Raw genomic sequence first — 23,702 nt, forward strand, 5'->3', positions numbered from 1 at the left:
AGCACGGAGACCACAGGCCGGGGTCTCTCAGCGTTGGACATGGAGCGGGCAGCAGTCGGCTGGCCCTTCCTCCATGGAAGAAAACAGATCACGCCCCCCTGCAAGCGATGGGTCCGCAGCGCTGTCTGTCTCCAGCCAGCAGATGCAGACCCGCCCCCCCCGACGATGACAACTTCCGGCCAGCCGGGGCTGGCCCTCCCACAGCCAGTGTCAACATCCTGCAACCAGATGCTGGGCCTTCCTGCTCAGGCGATGTCTCCCGGCCAGCAGGTGCTGGGCCTGCCAACGCATGGATTACATCCCGGCCAGCAGGTGCTGAGCCTGCCACCGCACGGACTACCTCCCGGCCAGCAGGTGCTGAGCCTGCCACCGCACGGACTACCTCCCGGCCAGCAGGTGCTGGCCTGCCATTCCAGGGGTGATTACCCAGTCAGCAAGCGTTAGGACTGCCACAGCAGAGGATGCCTAACGGCCAGCAGCTGCTAGGCTTTTCCCCTCTAGTTAACATGAATGCGGGCAGTGCTGAAGACCAGACATCAGGATCACCTCACCCAGTCTATAGTGATACGCTCGCATTGAGCCTCCCCCCTCAAGGCCGTGGGGGCTCTGCTAAAGTCGAATCTGAAGATCCAGGAAGGCGTCAGGAAGGAGTCAGGATCTTCGGCTGCTGGGCTCACAGCACACAGGCAGCCAGGTGAGAACCCTTCAAATTTTTCTCTTAACTCCATATTACCCTCGCTTTTACAAGTTCTGCGGTAGTAATGTAAAAGTGGTGTCAGCAATTAATTCATTGTCAGCGGCGTCTCCCCCGGTAGTTAAGGTGTTGCAAAAACTTGTTCTTTTGTGTTTGTCTTTAAATGCTTGATTGGTGGTAGAATTTGAAGCGGGAGCACATAATCTTATCGCGGATTCAATTTCTCGTTCACAGACGGAGCTTTTTCAGAGATTGGCACCTGCAGCAGAAGCCTTAGGTTCGGCTTGTCCAATAGAGTTGTGGGTTCTGCCAATTGAGCGGCGAGGAAGCTGATTTCTGGATCATTATCAGGTGGTACCTGGTCAGCCTACTCACAGGCTTGGAAGGTTTGGGAGGATTGGAATTTATCTGTAGGGGGCGACATGGAGGAGGATGGTCAGTTGTTATTGCTAGTAGGCCATTGTTGGGAAGCCGGTTGGTCTGTTCCTAAAGTTAAATTGTTTTTTAGCTGGTTTAGCCTTTGGCTTCAAGGTTAAGGGCCTTAAGGATGTAACAAAATCCTTTTTAGTCGTGCAAGCGCTAAAAAGGTGGAGGAGAGGTTGGAAAGTGGAAGATAAGAGAAGACCAATTTCTTATGACTTGCTGTTGATTTTGGGGAGACAAGTGGAGAGTGTTTGTACTTCTATTTGGGAGAAGAGTCTCTAAGTTAGCCTTTTCCTTGGCATTCTTTGCAGCTTTGCGGTTATGGGAGCTAGTGTGCACCTCCAGATTTAAAAAGAGATGGTCTATTGAGGGATAGCGTCGATCTTTATGAGGACAGAATCAAAATATTAATCAGTTATTCTAAAACCGATCAGATAGGAAAAGGTTTCAGAGTTGTGTTGTTTGGAGTCCCCGGATCGGCGATGTGTCCGGTCCGTTGTTTAAGGGAATTTGGTACAGTAGCTGGTGGAACTAACGTTCCGTCGTTGGTGCATGCGGATGGTTCCTCATTGTCTCGTTTTCAATCTATATCTATTTTCAAACGTTGTTTAGAGCGGGGGGGGTTCTCTTCAGTGGATTTTGGCAGCCATTCCTTTAGAATAGGGGCAGCTACTGAAGCACCCAGGAGAGGGCTCAGTGATGAAGTGGTAAAGAGGATTGGAAGGTGGGAATCTGCAAGATTCAAGTCGTATGTGCGAATTGACAGGTTGTGAAATGTTAAATGTTTTACTTTATGTTTAAGTGACCGGTTTCTTCTTAGTTTTTTCTTTTGTTGTTCCCTCAGGTGCTGGCCCTCTCCTAGTGTGGATCATGGGGCATTCTTTTGTCTTCTGGGCGGCATTGCGTGCTGCAGTTCACCGAGCGGTAGGCAATTACATTTCTCTAGGGAGGATGCTATACTACGCTGGATTGGAAAACGTGGCATGGCGTGGAAGCAGTTCCTGCCTGAATTTCATTTTTTTGCGAGACTGGACCGTGTTGTGACCGTGCTAGTATTGCACATCGGGGGCAATGATCTGGGAAAAAGATCTTTTCGGGAGCTGATAAAAGATATAAAATTTGATCTCTTGTGGCTATGGGCAATGTACCCAAAGGTAACAACAGTGTGGTCGGATATTGTCCCAAGGAAGGTCTGGCGAGATGCAAGGTCCGTAGATAGGATAAATAAGGCGCGCATTAAGGTAAATAGAGCTGTGGGTCGCATTACGGCCAGGAACGGGGCAGTGGTGGTCCGTTATCCGGATTTGGAGTCGGGGGATGGGGAATTTTGGAGACAGGATGGAGTCCATCTAAATGTGGCAGGTTTGGACATATGGTGTGTGTCAATACAAGAAGGCATTGAGGTCGCTCTAAAGTTGTGGAGGGACATAAATGTTTGAGGTTTGCAAAACATTTATGCTGGTGGCGAAGGGGAGGAGGGTCCTCGAAGTTGGAATTTGGGGTTTGTGGCGGAACGATGGGGGGGGACCCGTAAGGTTCTGGACCCCTCATGTGGACTCTTTACATGCCGGCGGGTAGAAGAATCCAGTGATAGGCCGTGGGTTGGGGGCGTGTGTTCAGATGGGGCCAGGTTGTTGGTTAACTGGTTCCTCCGAGCCGGTGCTTGAGCGGCTGGGGGTAAAACATCAGTTTGGCATACAGTTTGGGTAGAATACCAGTCGGCAGGTTTTTGGGGCTTCGAGGACCACCCTCCGGTTCTGTTGAGTATATTTATGTTATTTATGTTGTTTTGTTACAATAAAGGCTGCTGTGGCCAATAAAATCCATATTGTTATGCAGTCTCTTTATTTTAGGGAATGTATTGGTGGGGGGTTTATTTAAAATCTTCATTAATGACTCGACCATACCCGTTGTCATGAACTGAGTGTGTATGTCAAGCGTAGGCGAGGAGAGCAGCCGACCAGTCCAAGGATTGTAATGCTATCCTCTGGCAGTAATACAGCAGTCTAACTGAATCACTAATAGAAGAATTCCTGGCACTTCCTAAACTGAAGGTCTGAACTGGTGCAAACTGCACGTAGCATACAATATCCAAGATAACAGTTGCACTCATTTTATTTTGGATATTATATGCCATGTTCAGTTTCCACCAGTTCAGACCTTCAGTTTAGGAATTGTTGGAAATTCTTCGATTTTGAATTATGGAGTCATGTCCTTTGTCAGCACACTCTTCCCAGTGACCTCTTTTGCAGGTTTTTTTCTAGCCCATATAAAAGATCAGGATTGGCCTCGTTATATAGTATAAAAAGGTATTATGTTGATCCTTCGACAGTAGTCAGTTACAGCTCTCATCGTTGTTGATACAGTCTTGAGTTTTGTAACTCCCCATATTTTAGGATTTGATCTGCTAACAATTCCTCAATACAATGCTTGTGTTCTGACATTGTGCTTTATTTTGTACATTACGGGGTTTCCTGTGTTAATAAAAGTTACATTTGAAGGAAGAAAAAAAAAAAAAAAAAAGGATCAGGATTGACATGAAAAACAGGCAAAAATTTAGATTAGGACCAAGTTGAGAGTTACACCTTGGTGTGGTAACTGGGCTCAAATAAGATTTGGCCAATTTGTAAAGTAACTAATTTTTTCCTCAATTTTTTTCCCATGTTGTCTGGGAAATGCATGTTCTCATTTCAATATTCACTATTTACACCCTTCAGTTATTTTTCCCTCCCCTTTACTTGAGTGCAATTGTTATTTTGGATAACAATCACTGACACACGGCAAAGAGAGGGGAGAGATTATGGGCAGGAAAAAGGGGTGAATATTCATTTCCCATTAACACATTCCAATCACTGATGCAAAAAAAAAAAAAAAAAGACGTCCTCTGAAAATAAGCCCTAGCACATCTTTTGGAATGATAATAATAATAAATAATAATAATAATAAGAACAATAACAATAATAATATTAATAAATATATATAATTGCCTTATTCTGTCTTGCTCCAAAATTATGTCGTTACAGTGACAACCGTCGCATTGGCCGCTCGCCTCGGCTCTGCCCCCCAGCACGGATTGGCCGCTCAGCCAGGCTCCGCCCCCCGCACGCATTGGACACTCGCCCTGGCCCCGCACACAATTCCCTGAACCCACACGGAGCCTTGACTCCCAGGTGACTGCTGCAGCCCCGGAAGCCCACACTGGCAAGACAAAGTGGAGAATAGCCGGATGTGTGAAACCACTAGCTTACCCCGGCTCCCGGCACACATGTGACGGAGCCGGCGTAGGCTGGTAACCATGGTACACATCGGGTAACTATAGAAACCGCTTTCCTTAGTTACCCAATGTGTAACATGGTTACTAGCTTACCCCGGCTCCCTGCCCATTCAGATAGTTTGTCTCCCATTGTCAAACACGCCGATGCGTGCTGCACAGCAGGAGACCATGAGCAAAAAATGAACCATCATTATTCAAGACTTACCGATTCTATTATTATTCAATCTGCTAACCTACATACACATTCTAGACTACCCGATACGTTAGAATCGTGCCACCTTCTAGTATTATTAATAATGACCATCTCATTTTCAAGGAAAAAACTGTACACAATTCCTGGAAGCTGAAAACATCCCAGTTCTTGTATAGCCAGCATACTCCCTGGACATGTCACCCACTCAGCACGATTGGGATGCTCTGGATGGGTGTATATGACAGCATGCACAAGTCCCTGCAAATATCCAGTAACTTCGCACAGCCATGGAAAAGGAGTGGACCAACACTCCACAGGCCACAATCAACAACCTGATCAACTAAATACAAAAAGGAAAATGTGTTGCACTGCAAATCACACAAGACACTGACTTGCTTTCTGATGCTCCAGAGCCCCTTCCCCCCTCCCCAATACTGTAAAACTGCACATTTTAGGTTTGTTTGTTTTTTTTTTTTTAATGGCCAGCTTAAGGCCAGTTTCACACATCCGGCTTTTTGCAGTTTTGCCGGATCCGGCGCTCTCCCGTACAGATAATACAGTACAATGACAGCGCTGTAACTTCCGGGTCACATGCGCCGGTCACATGACAGCATGTGACCGGCGCTTGTTGCGCTGTCATTGTACTGTATTAACTGTACGGGAGAGCGCCGGATCCGGCAAAACGGCAAAAAGCCGGATGTGTGAAACCGGCCTTAGACATCTGTGAAATACTCATGCTGTTCAATCAGCATCTTGATATGTCACACCTGTGGAGACAAATGGATTAACTCGGCAAAGGAGAAGAGTTCAGTAAGGCCGGTGTCACACTTGCGAGTGCCCCGTGTGTAGCTCGCATGAGTCTCGTGGTGCATCACCTGTCACAGACTCACATTCTCCTCACAGGAGCATCTCAGCTGCATAGAGATGCATGCAACCGACCCGCTCCTGTGAGGAGAGTGCGAGTCCGTGACGGGCGATACACGTGAGGCACTCGCAAGTGTGACACCGGCCTAACACAGATTTTGACAAATTTGTGAACTATATCAGATGGATATACTTTTGTTAATTTTAATTGATCTAAAGCGGGAAGGGTTTATTCTGATTTCATGTTGAGAAAAACATGCAGGTGTGACTTTTTAGATACTTCATGAAATATTCTGGAGTCAACTGTATTTCTGGGGCAAATTTTCTTTACATAAAGCATTCTTTTTTTTGGGAGGGGGTGGTATTTTAGATTGTCATTAATATGTATATTGTAGGCCTGGTAAGGCAATAAGTGAGTACATTATGAGATAAACCCACTCCCAAACAAAAAAAATAAAAAAAAAAATGTTTTTTTTCACCTTATCCTATGCATTGGAAACTACTGTGCTGGAAGGAGAGTTTGGGTCGTTTGTATCACTGCTAGGCATTGTAGGCTTGTTCCTGCTGCACTCTGTTCTAACACTATATATGTGGCCCATATTGTCGGCTGAGACATTGTTGGTGTGGGTATCCCTAAATGTGGATCCAAGTGTGCAATAATGAATTAGGCCGGAAGGTAACTGGATACATAGTCACTTTAAACAATGTTTGTGTTTTTCACTTTCACCCCAATAATACTTCAATTTTTATTTACCCCCTATGATCCCTACACCCAGTAATGAACTATTCATCTCTCCCTCCATCCTTCCCACCCATCTCACCTCTTCCTCAGATCTGTTCACATAACACCCTATGTATCCAGACACACGACCACCTCATGGCTGCTCCTGCTTCCACCTGCTAACACTCTGCTTCTCCTTACTGCTGGAGATCTCTCAAAAGCCTGGCCCTCATCACATCCCCAAAGTCTCTTCTAACTGCCATCCACGACACATTTTCGAAACCCTTCTAACCTTATACGCATTCACCCAGCCCCCACTCCCCCAGTCCCTCTAACAGAAGCTCTATGGAATACTCGCTCTGTCTGCAATGAACTTTCCTACACTCATGATCTTTTCAACACAAACTCTTAGGCCGGTTTCACACATCCGGCTTTTTGCCGTTTTGCCGGATCCGGCGCTCTCCCGTACAGATAATACAGTACAATGACAGCGCTGTAACTTCCGGGTCACATGCGCCGGTCACATGACAGCATGTGACCGGCGCTTGTTGCGCTGTCATTGTACTGTATTAACTGTACGGGAGAGCGCCGGATCCGGCAAAACGGCAAAAAGCCGGATGTGTGAAACCGGCCTTAGACATCTGTGAAATACTCATGCTGTTCAATCAGCATCTTGATATGTCACACCTGTGGAGACAAATGGATTAACTCGGCAAAGGAGAAGAGTTCAGTAAGGCCGGTGTCACACTTGCGAGTGCCCCGTGTGTAGCTCGCATGAGTCTCGTGGTGCATCACCTGTCACAGACTCACATTCTCCTCACAGGAGCATCTCAGCTGCATAGAGATGCATGCAACCGACCCGCTCCTGTGAGGAGAGTGCGAGTCCGTGACGGGCGATACACGTGAGGCACTCGCAAGTGTGACACCGGCCTAACACAGATTTTGACAAATTTGTGAACTATATCAGATGGATATACTTTTGTTAATTTTAATTGATCTAAAGCGGGAAGGGTTTATTCTGATTTCATGTTGAGAAAAACATGCAGGTGTGACTTTTTAGATACTTCATGAAATATTCTGGCGTCAACTGTATTTCTGGGGCAAATTTTCTTTACATAAAGCATTCTTTTTTTTGGGAGGGGGTGGTATTTTAGATTGTCATTAATATGTATATTGTAGGCCTGGTAAGGCAATAAGTGAGTACATTATGAGATAAACCCACTCCCAAACAAAAAAAATAAAAAAAAAAATGTTTTTTTTTCACCTTATCCTATGCATTGGAAACTACTGTGCTGGAAGGAGAGTTTGGGTCGTTTGTATCACTGCTAGGCATTGTAGGCTTGTTCCTGCTGCACTCTGTTCTAACACTATATATGTGGCCCATATTGTCGGCTGAGACATTGTTGGTGTGGGTATCCCTAAATGTGGATCCAAGTGTGCAATAATGAATTAGGCCGGAAGGTAACTGGATACATAGTCACTTTAAACAATGTTTGTGTTTTTCACTTTCACCCCAATAATACTTCAATTTTTATTTACCCCCTATGATCCCTACACCCAGTAATGAACTATTCATCTCTCCCTCCATCCTTCCCACCCATCTCACCTCTTCCTCAGATCTGTTCACATAACACCCTATGTATCCAGACACACGACCACCTCATGGCTGCTCCTGCTTCCACCTGCTAACACTCTGCTTCTCCTTACTGCTGGAGATCTCTCAAAAGCCTGGCCCTCATCACATCCCCAAAGTCTCTTCTAACTGCCATCCACGACACATTTTCGAAACCCTTCTAACCTTATACGCATTCACCCAGCCCCCACTCCCCCAGTCCCTCTAACAGAAGCTCTATGGAATACTCGCTCTGTCTGCAATGAACTTTCCTACACTCATGATCTTTTCAACACAAACTCTTAGGCCGGTTTCACACATCCGGCTTTTTGCCGTTTTGCCGGATCCGGCGCTCTCCCGTACAGATAATACAGTACAATGACAGCGCTGTAACTTCCGGGTCACATGCGCCGGTCACATGACAGCATGTGACCGGCGCTTGTTGCGCTGTCATTGTACTGTATTAACTGCACGGGAGAGCGCCGGATCCGGCAAAAAGCCGGATGTGTGAAACCGGCCTTACTCGGCATTCCTGAAACCTGGTTCAACCCCCTCTGACAGTCTCTCCTGCTGCACTTTCTTATGGTGGTTTCAATCTGTCTCATACCCCCCCACCCCCACCCCGCCCCAGTAACAAACATGGTGGAGGAGTTGGATTTCTCCTGTCAGAAAAATGCCCCTTCATCCTACTCCTGGCACCCTCCATTACTCTCCCATCTTTTGAAGTGCACTTCATCTGCATGCATTCCCCCTCCAACCTCCAACTGGCTGTCATTTCGCGCCCCTCCCCCAGGCTACCCACAAACTTTGACGACTTCACCACCTGGCTACTTCACTTCCTTTCTACCAACATACCCACCATCATCATGGGTGATTTTAACCCCTTCGACACTTCCCACTCATTTGTCTCTAAACTTCTAACACTCACTTTCTCCTTCGGCCTCACCCAATGGTCCCCTGCAGCTACCCACAAAGATGGCCACACGGTTGACCTCATCTTCACTTGCCTCTGTTCCCTATCTGACCTCTCAAACTCACTACTCCCACTTACTGGATACAACCTACTAAAATTCTCTTCCCTCTCTTCTCCAAGTACATAACCCCCCTTTCACAAACTTTCACACCCTCGCAAAAATATCAAACACCTTGATTTACAATCACTTTCTCAGTCCCTTCTCCCTCTTGCAGACATTTATCTTAACACAATGCAGATGCTGCTGTCACTTTATATAACACCACCATCTCTGCAGCTCTCAAATCTGTCGCCCCCTTACACATACCAAAACCCGCACAATCAACATGCAACCCTGGCACATGAGCCAGACTAAAGAATTGAGACTGACTTCCAGAATTGCTGAGCGCAGATGGAAGAGGTCTCATTCCACTGAGCACTTCGTCACATACAAAAAGTCCCTCACCACTTTCAAGTCTGCGATAATATAGGAGGAGGATGTCGGGCACTGCAGCGCATATGCCAGGCAGTGGAGCCGTACTCACAGTTCTGGAGCGGTCAGCTGTTCATGGACATAAGCTGTTCCTGGGTTAAAGATGACCCCTACAATGTATTCTAAACTACACTGCCCGACTTGTCTACCTGTCCCCCGCTACTCCCCGACCTCTCTGCCAATCCCTTCACTGGCTTACCATTGCCCAATGACTCCAGTTGAAACCACTAACCATGATCTACAAATCCATCCACAATCTGTCTCCTCCCTACATCTGTGACCTAGTCCCCCGGTACTTACCTGCACGTAACCTTCGATCCTCACAAGATCTGTTCTTTACTCGCTCTCATCTTCTCTTCCCACCATCGCATCCAAGATTTCTCCCGTGCATCTCCCATACTCTGGAATGCTCTGCCACAACATATCAGACTCTCGTCTACCTTGACAAGCATTTAAAAGAAACCTGAAGACCCACCTCTTCCAACAAGCCTACAACCTGCAGTAACCCTCAGTCTGATATAGTGCCACACGACCAGCCCTACCCTCACCTACTGTACCCTCACTCATCCCTTGTAGACTGAGCCCTCGCAGGCAGGGTTCTCTCCTCCTGTACCAGTCTGTGCCTTGTTTTGTTTATGATTATTGTACTTGTCCCTACTATGTATACCCCTTTTCACATGTAAAGCGCAATGGAATAAATGGCGCAATAAAAAAAAAAAATATAATAATAATAATAATAATAATAATAATAATAATAATAATAATAATATAGCCACATATCCGCTGCAAATAATGGGTAGTGTTTGCTATAATTTATAATTAAGCAAAATCACGAATACGGCACTCCTGGGGTTATGACAGGTGCTCAGATAGGATCCTACTCTGGATTCACAAAGAAAAAGAATCCAGCACTCAATAGTGAGGCAAACAACAAATTGGGGGTCACACGGTGTTAGCGTACAATATAGATGACCTTCCTCATACATACTGTCACACGTGCAAGGAGGGGGTGCTGTAGATGGCTGTTTGTCACAGCTCAGGGGTCAATTCTGGTGTCTGAGGTAGACGCTGTACGCTTGTGGATAGAGGTGATCGCTGTAGTGGGTGGCTATCCAGTGCGATAGTATATGTATGAGGAAGGTAATCCTGACCGAAACGTCAATATTGTACACTACCAAGGTGTCAACCCAATTAAAAGGGATCTTTTTTGTTTACCTCACTATTTCGCACCAGATTTTTTTTCTACGTATTTTATAATTAGTGCAGATTCACACTGGCGTATGGCTCGCACGAGTGTAAAGCAAGAAAATCTCACATTGCACTCTGCCCCATTTAAGACAATGGTGCAGCTCACATCTGCAAGTTTTTCCTCATCCTTAAATTGGATTAAGTGGGAAGAAAATAAATAAATTAAGTAAATAAATCGCACTATGCTTCAAGTGTCAGCAAGTCTCAGATCACTCGCAGCCATACAAGTCTGTGGGTACAAGTTAAATATAAGACTGCACTCGGATGACATCCAAGTGCAGTGTGCTATATGCACAGCCTGACAATGGAAGAGCTAGTGCGATCACTATCTCCCTCTCCTCTGCAGCTGTGATCCAATCACAAGATTGGATCACAGTATAATGTCACTCAGATCACGCTTGCAGCAGAGTGGGAGCCGAGGGTCATTAGCATATCTTATGTGATGCGTTCACATAGGATGCCATACACTAATGTGACTCCAGCCTTAGTGGGGGCCAAAGGGAAGGGCTCCTTCTCTTGTGCATCATCTTAATTTGACATTACTTCTGAATACAGAAGCAGCCAACATTATGGGCATATATATCGAGCAGAGTGTGCCTGCATGTGGTGTGGCTTCATACTGCTCTCTGTGGCCATGGCTGCCACCTGTACCTAAACAATGTTGCAGCAGAGCATTGCCAAGTCAGAGTGCTGTCACCACCTACCAGACATCTGACCCCGGAAGAGGCCAGCCACACAGGTGCACTCCCCGCACATCACATCTGACCCCAGCCTTCCAAGCACAAAAGTGGCCCACCGTTGCCAAGACTACCTCCTCTCCACCTGACCAGAGGGAAGAAACAGCCTGGATCATTGCCAAAGGCAACTCCGGGCCGCATCTCCTTTTGCCCTGAAAAAGTCTCCTCAGGTACATGCTCCTTCACCCCGCAGAGCCGTAGGTCTCTTCTTCCAGAAACTGGAAATGACACTGAGGCGCATGGAGAAGAGGTGAATAATCGCTCAGTATACAGTGCTGTCCTGGTGAAGGGTAAAAATGTGGATTTCTCCAGAATAAAACATCAGATGCAAATATCAAGGTAAAATTGTATTTAACTTCATAGGACCTTCATGTCCATACAGACAGCTTAAAAAGGTTTGATCCTACTGACAGATGCCCTTTATACAAAAATGTTATTATTATTATTATTATTATTATTATATTAACAATAATAATAATAAAAATAAAATAAATATATTATTATTAATAATAATTTAATAAATGTTAATTTTATAGGAGGACCAATAAACAGGATATGTTTTTTCAGACGGAAGGAGCCTTGATGGGGTCACGTTTTTCACCTTCTTGGCAGTTCTTTTCGTTTCCTGGTGGGAAAATGTCACCCTTCATGGAGATCGAAATCCTTTTTCCCCCGGAGTATTGTCTAGTATGGTCGATATTCTCATTATTTGGGGGGACAGCATGGCGACCATACCAGACTTTATTCAATACATTAATGTGAATGATGTTAATCTGCAATTAACAGCTAGTTTTTCCAAATTTTGGCTCCACTTTTTAGATATTAAATTAAGTGGTAATGCAGCTACTGGTCACATTGATATGAGTATTGCCGCAAGCCTGTTAGTGGAAACACTGTACTGCAAGCAGCAGCCATCAAAACCATATGATAAAAGCCATCGCCTATGGAGCGCTTTTAAAGGACAAAACGTTTATGTTCGAAATTAAAAGTAAAAAAGTGGTTGAAAGATTAAAATCTAGAGGATATATTAAAAGTAACATCTATAAAATCTATGCAGAGGGTAAAAAACAAAACTGCAATGATTTTTTTGGTCAAAATAAAACCACTAATGTTAATTCTAAAAATCAAATTCCCACTTTTAGTACTCAGTATAGCAACCAATACTAGGACATTTATAAAAATATTGCCATTTTTTGCCGGTACGAAATATTAGGTTAAAGTTTAGATAATGGTCACAGAACAGAGACTAAAAAAGGCAATACTCTTGGAAATATGCTATCACCTAGCAAAAATGACATTTTTGTGTACTCACCATAAAATGTCTTCCTTGGAGCCTTTCATTGGGGGACACAGACAGTGGGTATTATGATATCTCTAGAGAGGCGTGACACTAGATTTGAAAAAGTGTTAGCTCCTCCCCCCACAGCATATACCCTAGCTAGACAGGAAACTAGCTCAGTTTGGTGTAAAAGCAGTAGGAGAAGGACAACCAAAACCACAAGGGTGGGAGCCGTGTCCCCCAATGAAAGGCTCCAAGGAAGACATTTTACGGTGAGTACACAAAAATGTAATTTCCTTTCTCGCCTTTTCATTGGGGGACACAAACAGTGGGACGTCCCAAAGCAGTCCCTGGGTGGGAACTGAACTATTAACAGTGTATAACATCAGACTAAGAGCTGACTAACAACTGCAGTGAACATAGATCAAAACAATGTCAGAAAACCGAGCAGTGGCCACTTATAAATGGGCCACTGCTGCCTGAAGGACTTGTCTTCCAAGAGCAGCATCCACGGAAGCATGCGTATGCACTCTGTAGAATTTTGTAAACGTGTGCACACTGGACCAGGTAGCGGCCTTGCAGAGTTGGGCCGCCGAAGCCTGATGGCGGATAGCCAAGGAAGCACCCACTGCTCGCGTAGAGTGGGCCCGCACAGATTGAGGAGGAACAAAACCTCGTGCTTTGTAAGCCTCACAGATACCAGTCCTGATCCAATCAAGAAATCGTGGATTTAGAAGCGTGGTTGCCCTTTTTGTGTCCTTCTGAGAGGACGAAGAGAGCATCGGACTTGCGCAACGGCGCGGTTGTGGAGATGTAGATCCGCAGAGCCCTGACAAGATCTAGAGAGTGTGAAGGAGTGTTTTTCAAAAGGAGTGGACCGGGCACAATGACGGCAACACAATGTCCTCGTTTAAGTGGAAAGAAGATACGACAGGAAAGGGCTGCAAGTTCGGACACTCGCCTGATAAAGGTAATGGCAACTAAAAAGGCAACCTTCCAAGACAGTCGTTGAAGAGAGATTTCTCTCAGAGGTTCGAAGGGAGGAAGATGAAGAGCTCCGAGAACCAGATTCAGATCCCAGGGATCTAAGGGGTGGTGATAAGGAGGGACCAAATGCGCCACCCCTTGAAGAAAGGTACGGACCCGAGGACGAGAAGCCAGCTGCTTCTTGAAGAATATTGACAAGGAAGAAACTTGTCCCTTAAGGGTACTGAGAGCAAGTCCCGAGTACAGACCGTCTTGCAGAAAGGCAAGAACATTAGGGATTGAAAAGGCAAGGGGCGACCGATTAAGACGATCACACCAGGAAAGATAGGTCTTCCAGGTCCTGCGATAGATACTGGCAGAGGAGGGCTTCCGAGCATTAAAGCATGGTATGAACTACCTTAGACGAAAGACCTGATTTTGCTAGAATCAAGGATTCAAGTGCCACGCCGTCAAATGCAGCTGTGCTGTATTCTGGTGGAATATTGGATCTTGCGACAGAAGATCCGGGTGGTCGGGAAAACGCCAGGGAGTGTCGCCGAGAAGTTGGAGAAGCTCTGGGTACCAGGCTCTCCTGGGCCAATCCGGGGCCACGAGGATCACCGGAATTCCCTCCGCTTTGATTTTCTTGATTACTCTCGGAATGAGAGGAAACGGAGGGAAGATGTAGGGTAGGCGAAACTGCGCCGATCGCTAGCGGGTCTCTTGATCGGGATATGAAGGGATGTATTTTGGCGTTCATCCGAGACGCTATGGGGTCCACATCTGGGAGTCGCCAACGAAGAGTGATCTGATGGAACACTTCGTCATGGAGGGATCATTCCCCTGCCGCTAGACCTTGCCTGCTGAGAAAGTCTGCGGCCCAGTTGTCTACCCCCGGAATATGGACAGCTGAAATAATGGGGGATGTGCTTCTCTGCCCAAAGAAGAATCCTGGATACTTCTTTCATCGCTGCCTTGCTGAGAGTTCCTCCCCAACGGTTGATGTAAGCCACAGCTGTGGCATTGTCTGACTAGATCCGAACAGGGAGGCCCAATAGTAAGGGCTGAAAGTTCTGAAGGGCCAAAAATATGGCTCTGATCTCTAGAACATTGATGTGCAGGGAGCGCTCGGAAGAAGACCAGCGTCCGTGAACAGTGTGGTGGAGAAACACCGCCCCCCAGCCTATCAAGCTGGCATCAGTCGTGACTACTTGCCAGTGGACAGGGCGGAAGGACTTCCCTTGAGATAGGGATGAGACTGGAGTCCACCAGACGAGGGAGCTGAGCGCAGTCCGAGATAGGCGGACTGACCGGTCTAGAGAAGCTGAATTCTTGTCCCAGGAGGATATAAGATCCAGTTGTAGAGGACGCAGATGGAATTGGGCAAAGAACACGGCTTCCATGACTGCCACCATCTTGCCTAACACTCTCATTCCATTCCAAAGGGATGTGTAACGGCAAGAGCGGAGGGATTGGGCGGCCCGGATCAGGGAAGACCTCCTCTCTTCTGGAAGAAAAACCCGGGACTGAGCCGTGTCTATCAGCATACCTAAAAAGGTGATGCGCTGATGAGGAATGAGGGATGACTTGTTGAAGTTGATAAGCCACCCTAGCCTTGACAGCGTGTCTAGGCAAATCTGCACGCTTTTTGAGCAAACTTGAGGAGAGCTCCCTTTGACAAGAAGGTCGTCCAAATAGGGAACGACCAGGACGCCTCTGGGGTGTAAAATGGACATGACGGCCGCCATAACCTTTGTGAAGACGCGAAGGCGCGGTGGCCAGCCCAAAGGGGAGGGCCCTGAATTGGAAATGACGGTGTCCTATGGCAAAACGAAGGAACTGTTGATGAGATTCCCATATGTGTATGTGTAAATAAGCATCTTGAACGTCTATGGAAGCTAGGAATTCTCCAGGTTCCATGGCGGCTAGCACTGCTCTCAATGATTCAATTCGGAAGGTCCGAATCCATACGAATCTGTTCAGCCGTTTGAGGTCCAAGATAGGACGGACAGAGCCATCTTTTTTGGGAACGAAAAAAAGGTTTGAATAGAAACCTTTGCCGCGCTGTTCCAGGGGCACTGGAATGATAACGTTTGCCTTCTGTAAAGAGGCTATGGCCTGAAATAAGGCCTTGCTTTGCGTTTTGGACTTTGGAAGACGAGAACGCAGAAACCTGTTGGCCGGCAGGTAATGGAAATCGATCTTGTAACCCGAGATGACGATTTCTCGAACCCAAGCATCGCAAGTGTGGTCTAGCCAGATATCCTGAAAAGGCAGAAGCCACCCTCCAACAGGAGTTGGATCTGAGGGATACCTGGCGTCATGCTGAAGGGGCCTGTACAGGGCGAGGTCCTTTGGGTTTAGGTTGCTTGGAGTGGGAACGCCAGGAAGAGCCTGATGGTTTTGGGGGGGCAGGCCGAAAAGGGCTGCCTGCACCAAGGAGATTTTTTAAAATTCCTGGATACAGGCCGCTTTTGTGGTAGAATGGTACTTTTACCACCCGTCGTCTCAGATATGAGTTTGTCCAAGAATTCTCCAAACAGACGAAGGCCATGGAAGGGGAGTGTGGATAGGGATTTCTTGGAGGCACTGTCCGCATTCCATATCTTTAGCCAAAGGACTCTGCGGGCAAAGACAGCATTGGCTGCCGTTAGGGCTGACAAACTAGCTGTATCTAGGGAGCCGTGAAGAAAATAATCAGAGGATAGAGAGAACAAATCAAGGATCTCAAAAGCCTCCGGAGGAATATTACAAGAACGAAACATCCTGCGCAGGTTCTTACTCCACACACCCATAGCTCTCGCGACCCATGTCAAGGCAAACAGGAGGCGAAGAGAAGAGCCCGAAGCCTGGAAAATAGATTTCACCGCAGCATCAACTGCTCAGTCGGCAGTCCTTGAGAGACGCGTTGTCTGAAACAGACATGACCGTGTGTTTAGCCAGTCTGGATACTGGCGGATCCACAACGGGGGGTACTGACCAGGGCTTAACCATTTCAGATGGCAAGGGATAAGCGAATGAAAAGAAGGGTTTTTATTAAACCTTCTATCAGGGTGATCCCACCGTTTAGATATAATTTGACGAAAAACCGGATCCTGGGCAAAGGACTTAGGATGCTTCTTGGCCCGCTTGATTGCCGACTGAGAAGTCGGGTCCGGAGGCTGATCAGAAATCGACAGAGTGATTGACAGCCGAAATTAGTGTGTCTTCTATATGCCTAGACTCAGAAAGGACATCTGAATCAGAATCAGAGTCTTGAGAATCGTGACTACTAAAAGTCACGGAACCGCGGTCAGACTGATCATCGTCCGAGTCGGATGAGGCGTAGAGGTCGCAATAGCGCCTTTTGGAAACAGCCTTTTTAGGTTCTGGGGAAGAGGGACCAGACGAAGCAGGCGGGCTCCTCTGAGGGAGCTGAGCTGGGGGAAGGCTGTGGGAGCCTGTGGAAGGCTGGGATATCTGAGCGGCAAGGTCCTCTTATCCTTTTAGACATTAGAAGAGCCCATGCAGGCTTTACGTCATCAGACGGGGGTGCTGCCTGGCCGGTGGCCGGAGCAGAATCCAAAGACTGCACGGCATCTTGGTCCGGCAACGAGGTCTGTTGTGACACGGTAGTAGGGGCATCGCAGCCCCGGCATAGTGGATAGCTTCGGCCATTAGAAAACGAGCGTCCACAGATGGTACAGGCATAGTACAGGTCCGTAGAGGTTGCCTGGGAAGGTTTATCACCCTTGCGGTTACGCATATCAGCAATAGAGTCCTACAGCCCTATAGGAATAGAGTTATGCCACTGTTATATGAGTGAGGAGCCACTAGCAGTATTATAAAAGGACTGCGATGCACAGCCGGTATATACCGATAGCAAAATGGCATATACTGTCAAACAGTCGGCATATACCTGCAGGCAGAGCCAGTATATACCGCTAATAGCTGATATACACCGCTAGCCAGCAGGCACACACCGCTAGAGAGAGACAGCGATATACCGCTGAGCAGAGCGGTACATAGCGCTGCAGAAGTGCAGAGCCAAGGAGGCGATCTCACCCGTATCTGCTCCCCACGTGGAAAATGGCGTCCAGCGTTCCTGGCAGCATGGAGGAGTGAGACGGCCCCCAGAGGCTTATTGGTCCCAGGGCTGGGACGAAAACGTGACGGTCAATCAGAAGGAGAGCCGCTACGACTGAGGGAGCGGCTTTCAGAGCAGTGAGAGGGGGCGTTGCTAGAATGCAGGCCGACGCAGGGGGCTAAATTAATGAGGCTCCCCGGGATCATGGCCTGCATCGCCCCACCAGCGCCTTTTCAGGTGGTTTGGAAGCAGGGGACAGATGACTCGTCGTCTCCCTACCTGCTCCTGGCTCCGTCTGAAGACGCGTCGGTCCGGGGATGCGGGGATCTCTGAGACGCATCTTCGGCTCAAGGCTGAAGCAGGTCCTCGGCTCTGCTTAGCCCTCTGGAGCTACCTTGGTCTGAGGTGCTTCCAGGGAGCCTGGAGGGGTACGCAGACCCGACCACTTGGGCGCGAGGGAAGACTGACGGCTTGTGCACGCCAGGTTTCCTCTGCCCGTACGCGGGGGGGAACGAGGGTGGCAAGGCACCCTGGTATTGCCCCATAATCAAAAATAGAATGAATAAGAAAAAACAAAATAAAAAATAACAGAATAAGCTGGCCTAAAGCACCTGGTAGGGCTCAGGCCAGACATGTCAGCCTCCCTGCTGACACTAGAAAAAAAACTGAGCTAGTTTCCTGTCTAGCTAGGGTATATGCTGTGGGGAAGGAGCTAACACTTTCAAATCTAGTGTCACGCCTCCCTGGAGACATCATAATACCCACGGTCTGTGTCACCCAATGAAAATGCGAGAAAGGAATAATGCTTTTAAAAATACGTGGTTACCACTTTGTGGTTTTTTAAAATGTGGCAAAAATTATAACATGTGCCCCCTAGCTGTCGAGAAAAAAAAAAAAAAATAGGATGTTTTGCTGCCCAATAAGAAAACATAGTATACGAAGTTTTATTAATTGTGATTTGGATCACTTAATATATTGCATTGCATGTACTATATGCAATTTAAAATATATTTGACCAGAAGAAAAATAAAAAAAGGCTATCAGAGCAGGTTTAGAATATTCTAAAGAAAAATAACACTCCGGGGCAACAAAACATTTTCTTGACATGCATGGAGGCGACATGACAGGTTTAACATGTTATGGTTTGGAGAAAGTCATCTGCCCCATTAAGGGTGGTTATTTTTTTTCTTCCAAAGTGTTGATTTTTTTTTTTTAGAGAAACGCATTGGATCCTACTACTAGATACCAAACAACCTAATGGAATGAATTTCCGTAAAGATATAATTAGTACAAAAACATAGTCTGTCTGTTATATTCGTGCAAATGTTCTGTGATTTTTCATTGGCTGATGATGATTTTAAATGTGTGTGCGTTGCTGGAGTTCAGTATCTATGACTAAGGGTGCAAGTAGCGCTAGAAACGCGTCAGAGGGCTTTCCAGCGGAACATGTCTTTTCAACTATGCCTGAATAAAAGTATCAAGGATTTTATTATGGTTTCTCACATTTTTTTCCTTTTGGAATATTTTTTGGTACTTTATCGCTTGGGGCAGCAGAGTCATGTGAGGACCATTAAACGTATGGTGTTTGGACTCATATTTGCGGTGAGATCCCTAAAAACGTTTCCCGTTTTTCTTCCTTGTTAAACAGGATATCTGGTAGACCCTGAGGCCATCACTTGCCATGGCAACTATTGGCACCCCAACTGGCGTCAAGTCATGGAGTGCCGATGGGATTAAAGCAAGAACCCCCCCCAACCTCTTCTACCTTTGTCAGAAGCATCTAGATGGCAATTGACAGTGGCTTAAAAATATTCATGATAGTCTGCATCACAATGATTTTAGGAGTTTATAGCTGACAACCACAAACCTGTTTTCGGGGTCCCCAGCATTATACACATTCTCCTGTGGTGTAAAAGGTGATGCTAATGAATAAGGCACCTCAAAGCTCACCATAAAAAGGCATAATTGTGATTGTTAAGCATATAAATCACCTACTCCTACCAACAATTAAGGAGGAGGGGGGCAGCACAATCAGCATTATGTCTATAAAAGTCAGATCAAAATATAAAATGTTTGATCCCCCTTCAGTATTTCAAACCACTTTTTTTTCCAGTTTTTCAGAAAGTTATATGGTAAAACGAATGGTTGCATTCAATACGACAGCTCATTAAACATGCTCTATATTTGGCTGTTGATGAAAAGGAGGAAACACAAACTGACTTCTAGTTACTGGTTAAAGCCCCTAGTAACAAGTTAGTTCAAGCTCACACATCCCGTTACTGCTCAGTTATGCTACAAAGCTTGGTTACGGGCTCCTAACTTTGGAGCTGGCCCCAAGATCTAGCCAAGCCTCATCCATGCCTGTAATGAAAAGAGAAGGCACGAATACTCACCACAGCTACAATGACACCAATCACGGTAATAAGGAAGAAAGGAACCAAAACAATTCCTCCCATAGAATCCGCATCCATATTACTTGATCCTGGATCTGTAGAGTTACTCATGGTGGCAGTGAAGGGAGCATGAGGATGGGAAGGAGAAAGTGCCGCAGACAAAACCTAGTAAAAAGATAAAATCGGAAAATAACATATTGTGAGTAATGGCAGCAATAGTACAGAATTAAATTTTATACTAATAACATTGTACAGAGTTTAGGTGACAAAAACTAAATTGACCACAAACTGCCACAACATATGGAGAGGCCTGGGTATCAGGTTAGCCCAGTCCGGTGAGGCCATAGAAAAAGTTTGTGAAGCCTTACATCTAAAAGAACAGGGTTGCCAATTAAAGGCATTTCAATAAGTCAGAGGGGACATATTTTTTCATATGTATTTTAGTACATACTGTATATAGCTTTCTCCTCCTGATCATATGCATGGCCCATGCCATTACACAGCTTATTGCTGCTTGAGCACATCACCCTACTAAGGCAGCAGGCAGTATATTCCAAGAAACCTGGACCTGCAAAGGGCAGCAGCGTGATCAATAGTAAACCAGTCTATGTTCACAGGAATAAGGCAAGGTGACCAAAGTCTGAGAGCCACAGCAAGAAGACATGTTAGACAATGAAGATTGCATCACTGCTCCTGGCTGATAACGGATATAGCCTTCTGGTTGTGATGATAATATAGTGTCATATCTTGTATAAATATCATAGATCGGTAATTCTGTGCATTAAACTGCAGAGTTGTACTTGTGTTGTATACACTACCTCCACCAGTCGATCCTCAGTGTTGTGTAAGCACTGCCAACATCAGGCAGAAACAATGAATGGTGGAGCGGTCGGTTAATCCCCTGTGCAGTGTAAAAGCTGGTATCAGTCCGAGGTGTAATCTAAATGCTGCCACTAATCCAAGTGGAACACAGCATATCCTGAGTGCAGAAAACTTAAGCTGGGTTTACACACAGACTTTCTAGCGATCCAACCTGCGATCTCAACCTAGCCGGGATCGCTACAAAGTCTCTGGTGAGATGTCAAACATGCAGACCTGGCCAACGACCTAACAGCGATCCGGACCTGCAGAGAGACTAGCTGGTCGTTGGGGACGTGTCAAAAAAGCAGGTGAACTTCACCCAACTTCATTTAATGCCGCGCGGCTCTGTGTGCCGTGTAAATAAATAAATAATTAAAAAATCCGGCCTGCGGTCCCCCCCTATTTTAATACCAGCCAGATAAAGCCATACGGCTGCAGGCTGGTATTCTCAGGATGGGGAGCCCCACGTTATGGGGAGCCCCCCAGCCTAACAATATCAGCCAGCAGACGCCCAGAATTGCCGCATACATTAGATGCGACAGTTCTGGGACTGTACCTGGCTCTTCCCGATTTGCCCTGGTGCGTTGGCAAATCGGGGTAATAAGGAGTTATTGGCAGCCAATAGCTGCCAATAAGTCCTAGATTAATCATGTCAGGCGTCTCCCTGAGATTCCTTCCATGATTAATCTGTAAGTGACAGTAAATAAACACACACACACCCGAAAAATCCTTTATTAGAAATTAAAAACACAAACACATTCCCTCATTACCAATTTATTACCCACAACAAAGCCCTCCTTGTCCGGCGTAATCCACGGTCCTCCAGCGTCGCATCCAGCTCTGCTGCATGCAGGTGACAGGAGCAGCAGAAGACACAGCCGCTCCTGTCACCTGCACGCAGCTAATGAAGAGAGCCGTGTGATCGGCTGAGCTGTCACTGAGGTTATCTGGATCCAGCGGTGGATCCAGCGGTGGCCGCGGGTAACCTCAGTGACAGCTCAGCTGATCGCGCTACTCACCTCATTTGCTGCGTGGAGCTGACCGGAGCGGCGGTGAGTAGCGCGATCAGCTGAGCTGTCACTGAGGTTACCCGCGGCCACCGCTGCATCCACCGCTGGATCCAGGTAACCTCAGTGACAGCTCAGCCGATCACACGGCTCTCTTCATTAGCTGCGTGGAGGTGACAGGAGCGGCTGTGTCTTCTGCTGCTCCTGTCACCTGCATGCAGCAGAGCTGGATGCGACGCTGGAGGACCGTGGATTACGCCGGACAAGGAGGGCTTTCTTGTGGGTAATAAATTGATAATGAGGGAATTTGTTAGTGTGTTTTTTAACTGTAATTTACAGATTAATCATGGAAGGTATCTCGGGGAGATGGCAGCTATGGGCTGCCAATAACTCCTTATTTCCCCGATTTGCCAACGCACCAGGGCAAATCGGGAAGAGCCGGGTACAGTCCCAGAACTGTCGCATCTAATGTATGCGGCAATTCTGGGCGGCTGCTGGCTGATATTGTTAGGCTGGGGGGCTCCCCATAACGTGGGGCTCCCCATCCTGAGAATACCAGCCTTCAGCCGTATGGCTTTATCTGGCTGGTATTAAAATTGGGGGGGACCTCACGCCGGATTTTTTAATTATTTATTTATTTTACTGCACAGTATAGACACGCCCACCGGCTGCTGTGATTGGGTGCAGTGACACAGCTGTCACTCAGCGTGTGGGCGTGTCTCACTGCAACCAATCATATTTGCCGGTGGGCGGGGAAAAGCAGGGAATACGAGATTGTTTAATGAGCGGCCGGCTTTTTCAAAAAAGGAAAAGCCGCTGGAGCAGAGTGAACGCCGTGCAGGGCCGGTGATCGGGGATCGGTGAGTATGAGAGAGGGGGGGACACTTCAGTCACTCGGGGGATTAGCGGTCACCGGTGAATCCTTCACCGGTGACCGCTAATCAGGACGCTACACAGACAGAGCCGCGGAGTCGCTGTAAAGTCCCCTTTACACACTGAAACTTGCTAGCGATGTATGCTGCACAGCGGGAAACAAAGGACCTAGGAATGGTCCTGAACGATTTGTAGCGATCACAACTTCACAGCAGGGGCCAGGTCGCTGATAGGTTTCACACACTGCAATGTCGCTGGGGAGGTCGCTGTAACGTCACAAAACCGGTGACGTTACAGCGATGTTGCAGTGTGTAAACCCAGCTTAAGTGCTGTGAAATGTTTCTCAATTTCTCACATATCCTGTTGATAGGCTAGTAGATGTGTTAGGGTGAACTCAGATCACTAGTTGCCTGCTGCCTGTCCTAATTGGTGTGAATCAAGTGCATGCGTAAAGAAATCACACCAGACACAGTCAGATGTGAAATCTCTTCTTGACTACAGTAAAGATGACACCGAACAGAGCGAGGAAAAGCATGCATCCTTTTGATATAGGCTAGGGGCGTACACAAGTTCAGATATGCCCATTTAGTGGGACAGTTCATGGGCTAGCCAATGGGGAGATCTGTTGCTGTTGATGGGTGGGTCTGACTTCAGTGGATCAGTCCATGGTGATGGTGATGGGAGGGACGTCATCTGATGGATCCATGCGGATGGTTTGGTCTGTGATGTCATCGGGGGCCAGCTTTGAGTTCCTCTTAAAATTGACTGGCTTATATATAGAGAATTGATTTAATTGAACACACTTCTCACAGTGCTCTAAGTCCAGAGGTTAATTAAGCATTTCATCTTATGGCTCTCCTCCACAATCCCCCCTAAATACTTTATTAACCTTCTGACCACCCGTGGTCCTCTAACACATCAGCTCTAATGCTTTAACTGCAACTTTTTTCATTTTGCTATCCGCTATACAAGCAATGCTAAGCCTTTGCCCCCACAGATACAGACTGTTGATCAGAGTTGATCACATCCTGCACAAACAATTCACA

At 46.7% G+C, this 23,702-nt stretch overlaps 1 protein-coding gene across 2 annotated transcripts in view; it reads right to left on the minus strand.

Moving 5' to 3' along the window:
- The window catches only part of SMIM29 (small integral membrane protein 29), a 119,413-nt gene that overhangs the window by 27,729 nt on the left and 67,982 nt on the right, over positions 1 to 23,702 (minus strand). For both annotated transcript variants that reach the window (XM_075335876.1, XM_075335877.1), the window contains exon 2: positions 19,916 to 20,080. In XM_075335876.1, coding sequence (XP_075191991.1) covers positions 19,916 to 20,026 — 111 coding nt within the window. In that variant the 5' untranslated portion in view covers positions 20,027 to 20,080. The remainder of the gene's footprint in view (positions 1 to 19,915; positions 20,081 to 23,702) is intronic.

Source organism: Anomaloglossus baeobatrachus, chromosome 2 (assembly GCF_048569485.1).
Source record: "Anomaloglossus baeobatrachus isolate aAnoBae1 chromosome 2, aAnoBae1.hap1, whole genome shotgun sequence".
Lineage (NCBI taxonomy): Eukaryota > Metazoa > Chordata > Amphibia > Anura > Aromobatidae > Anomaloglossus > Anomaloglossus baeobatrachus.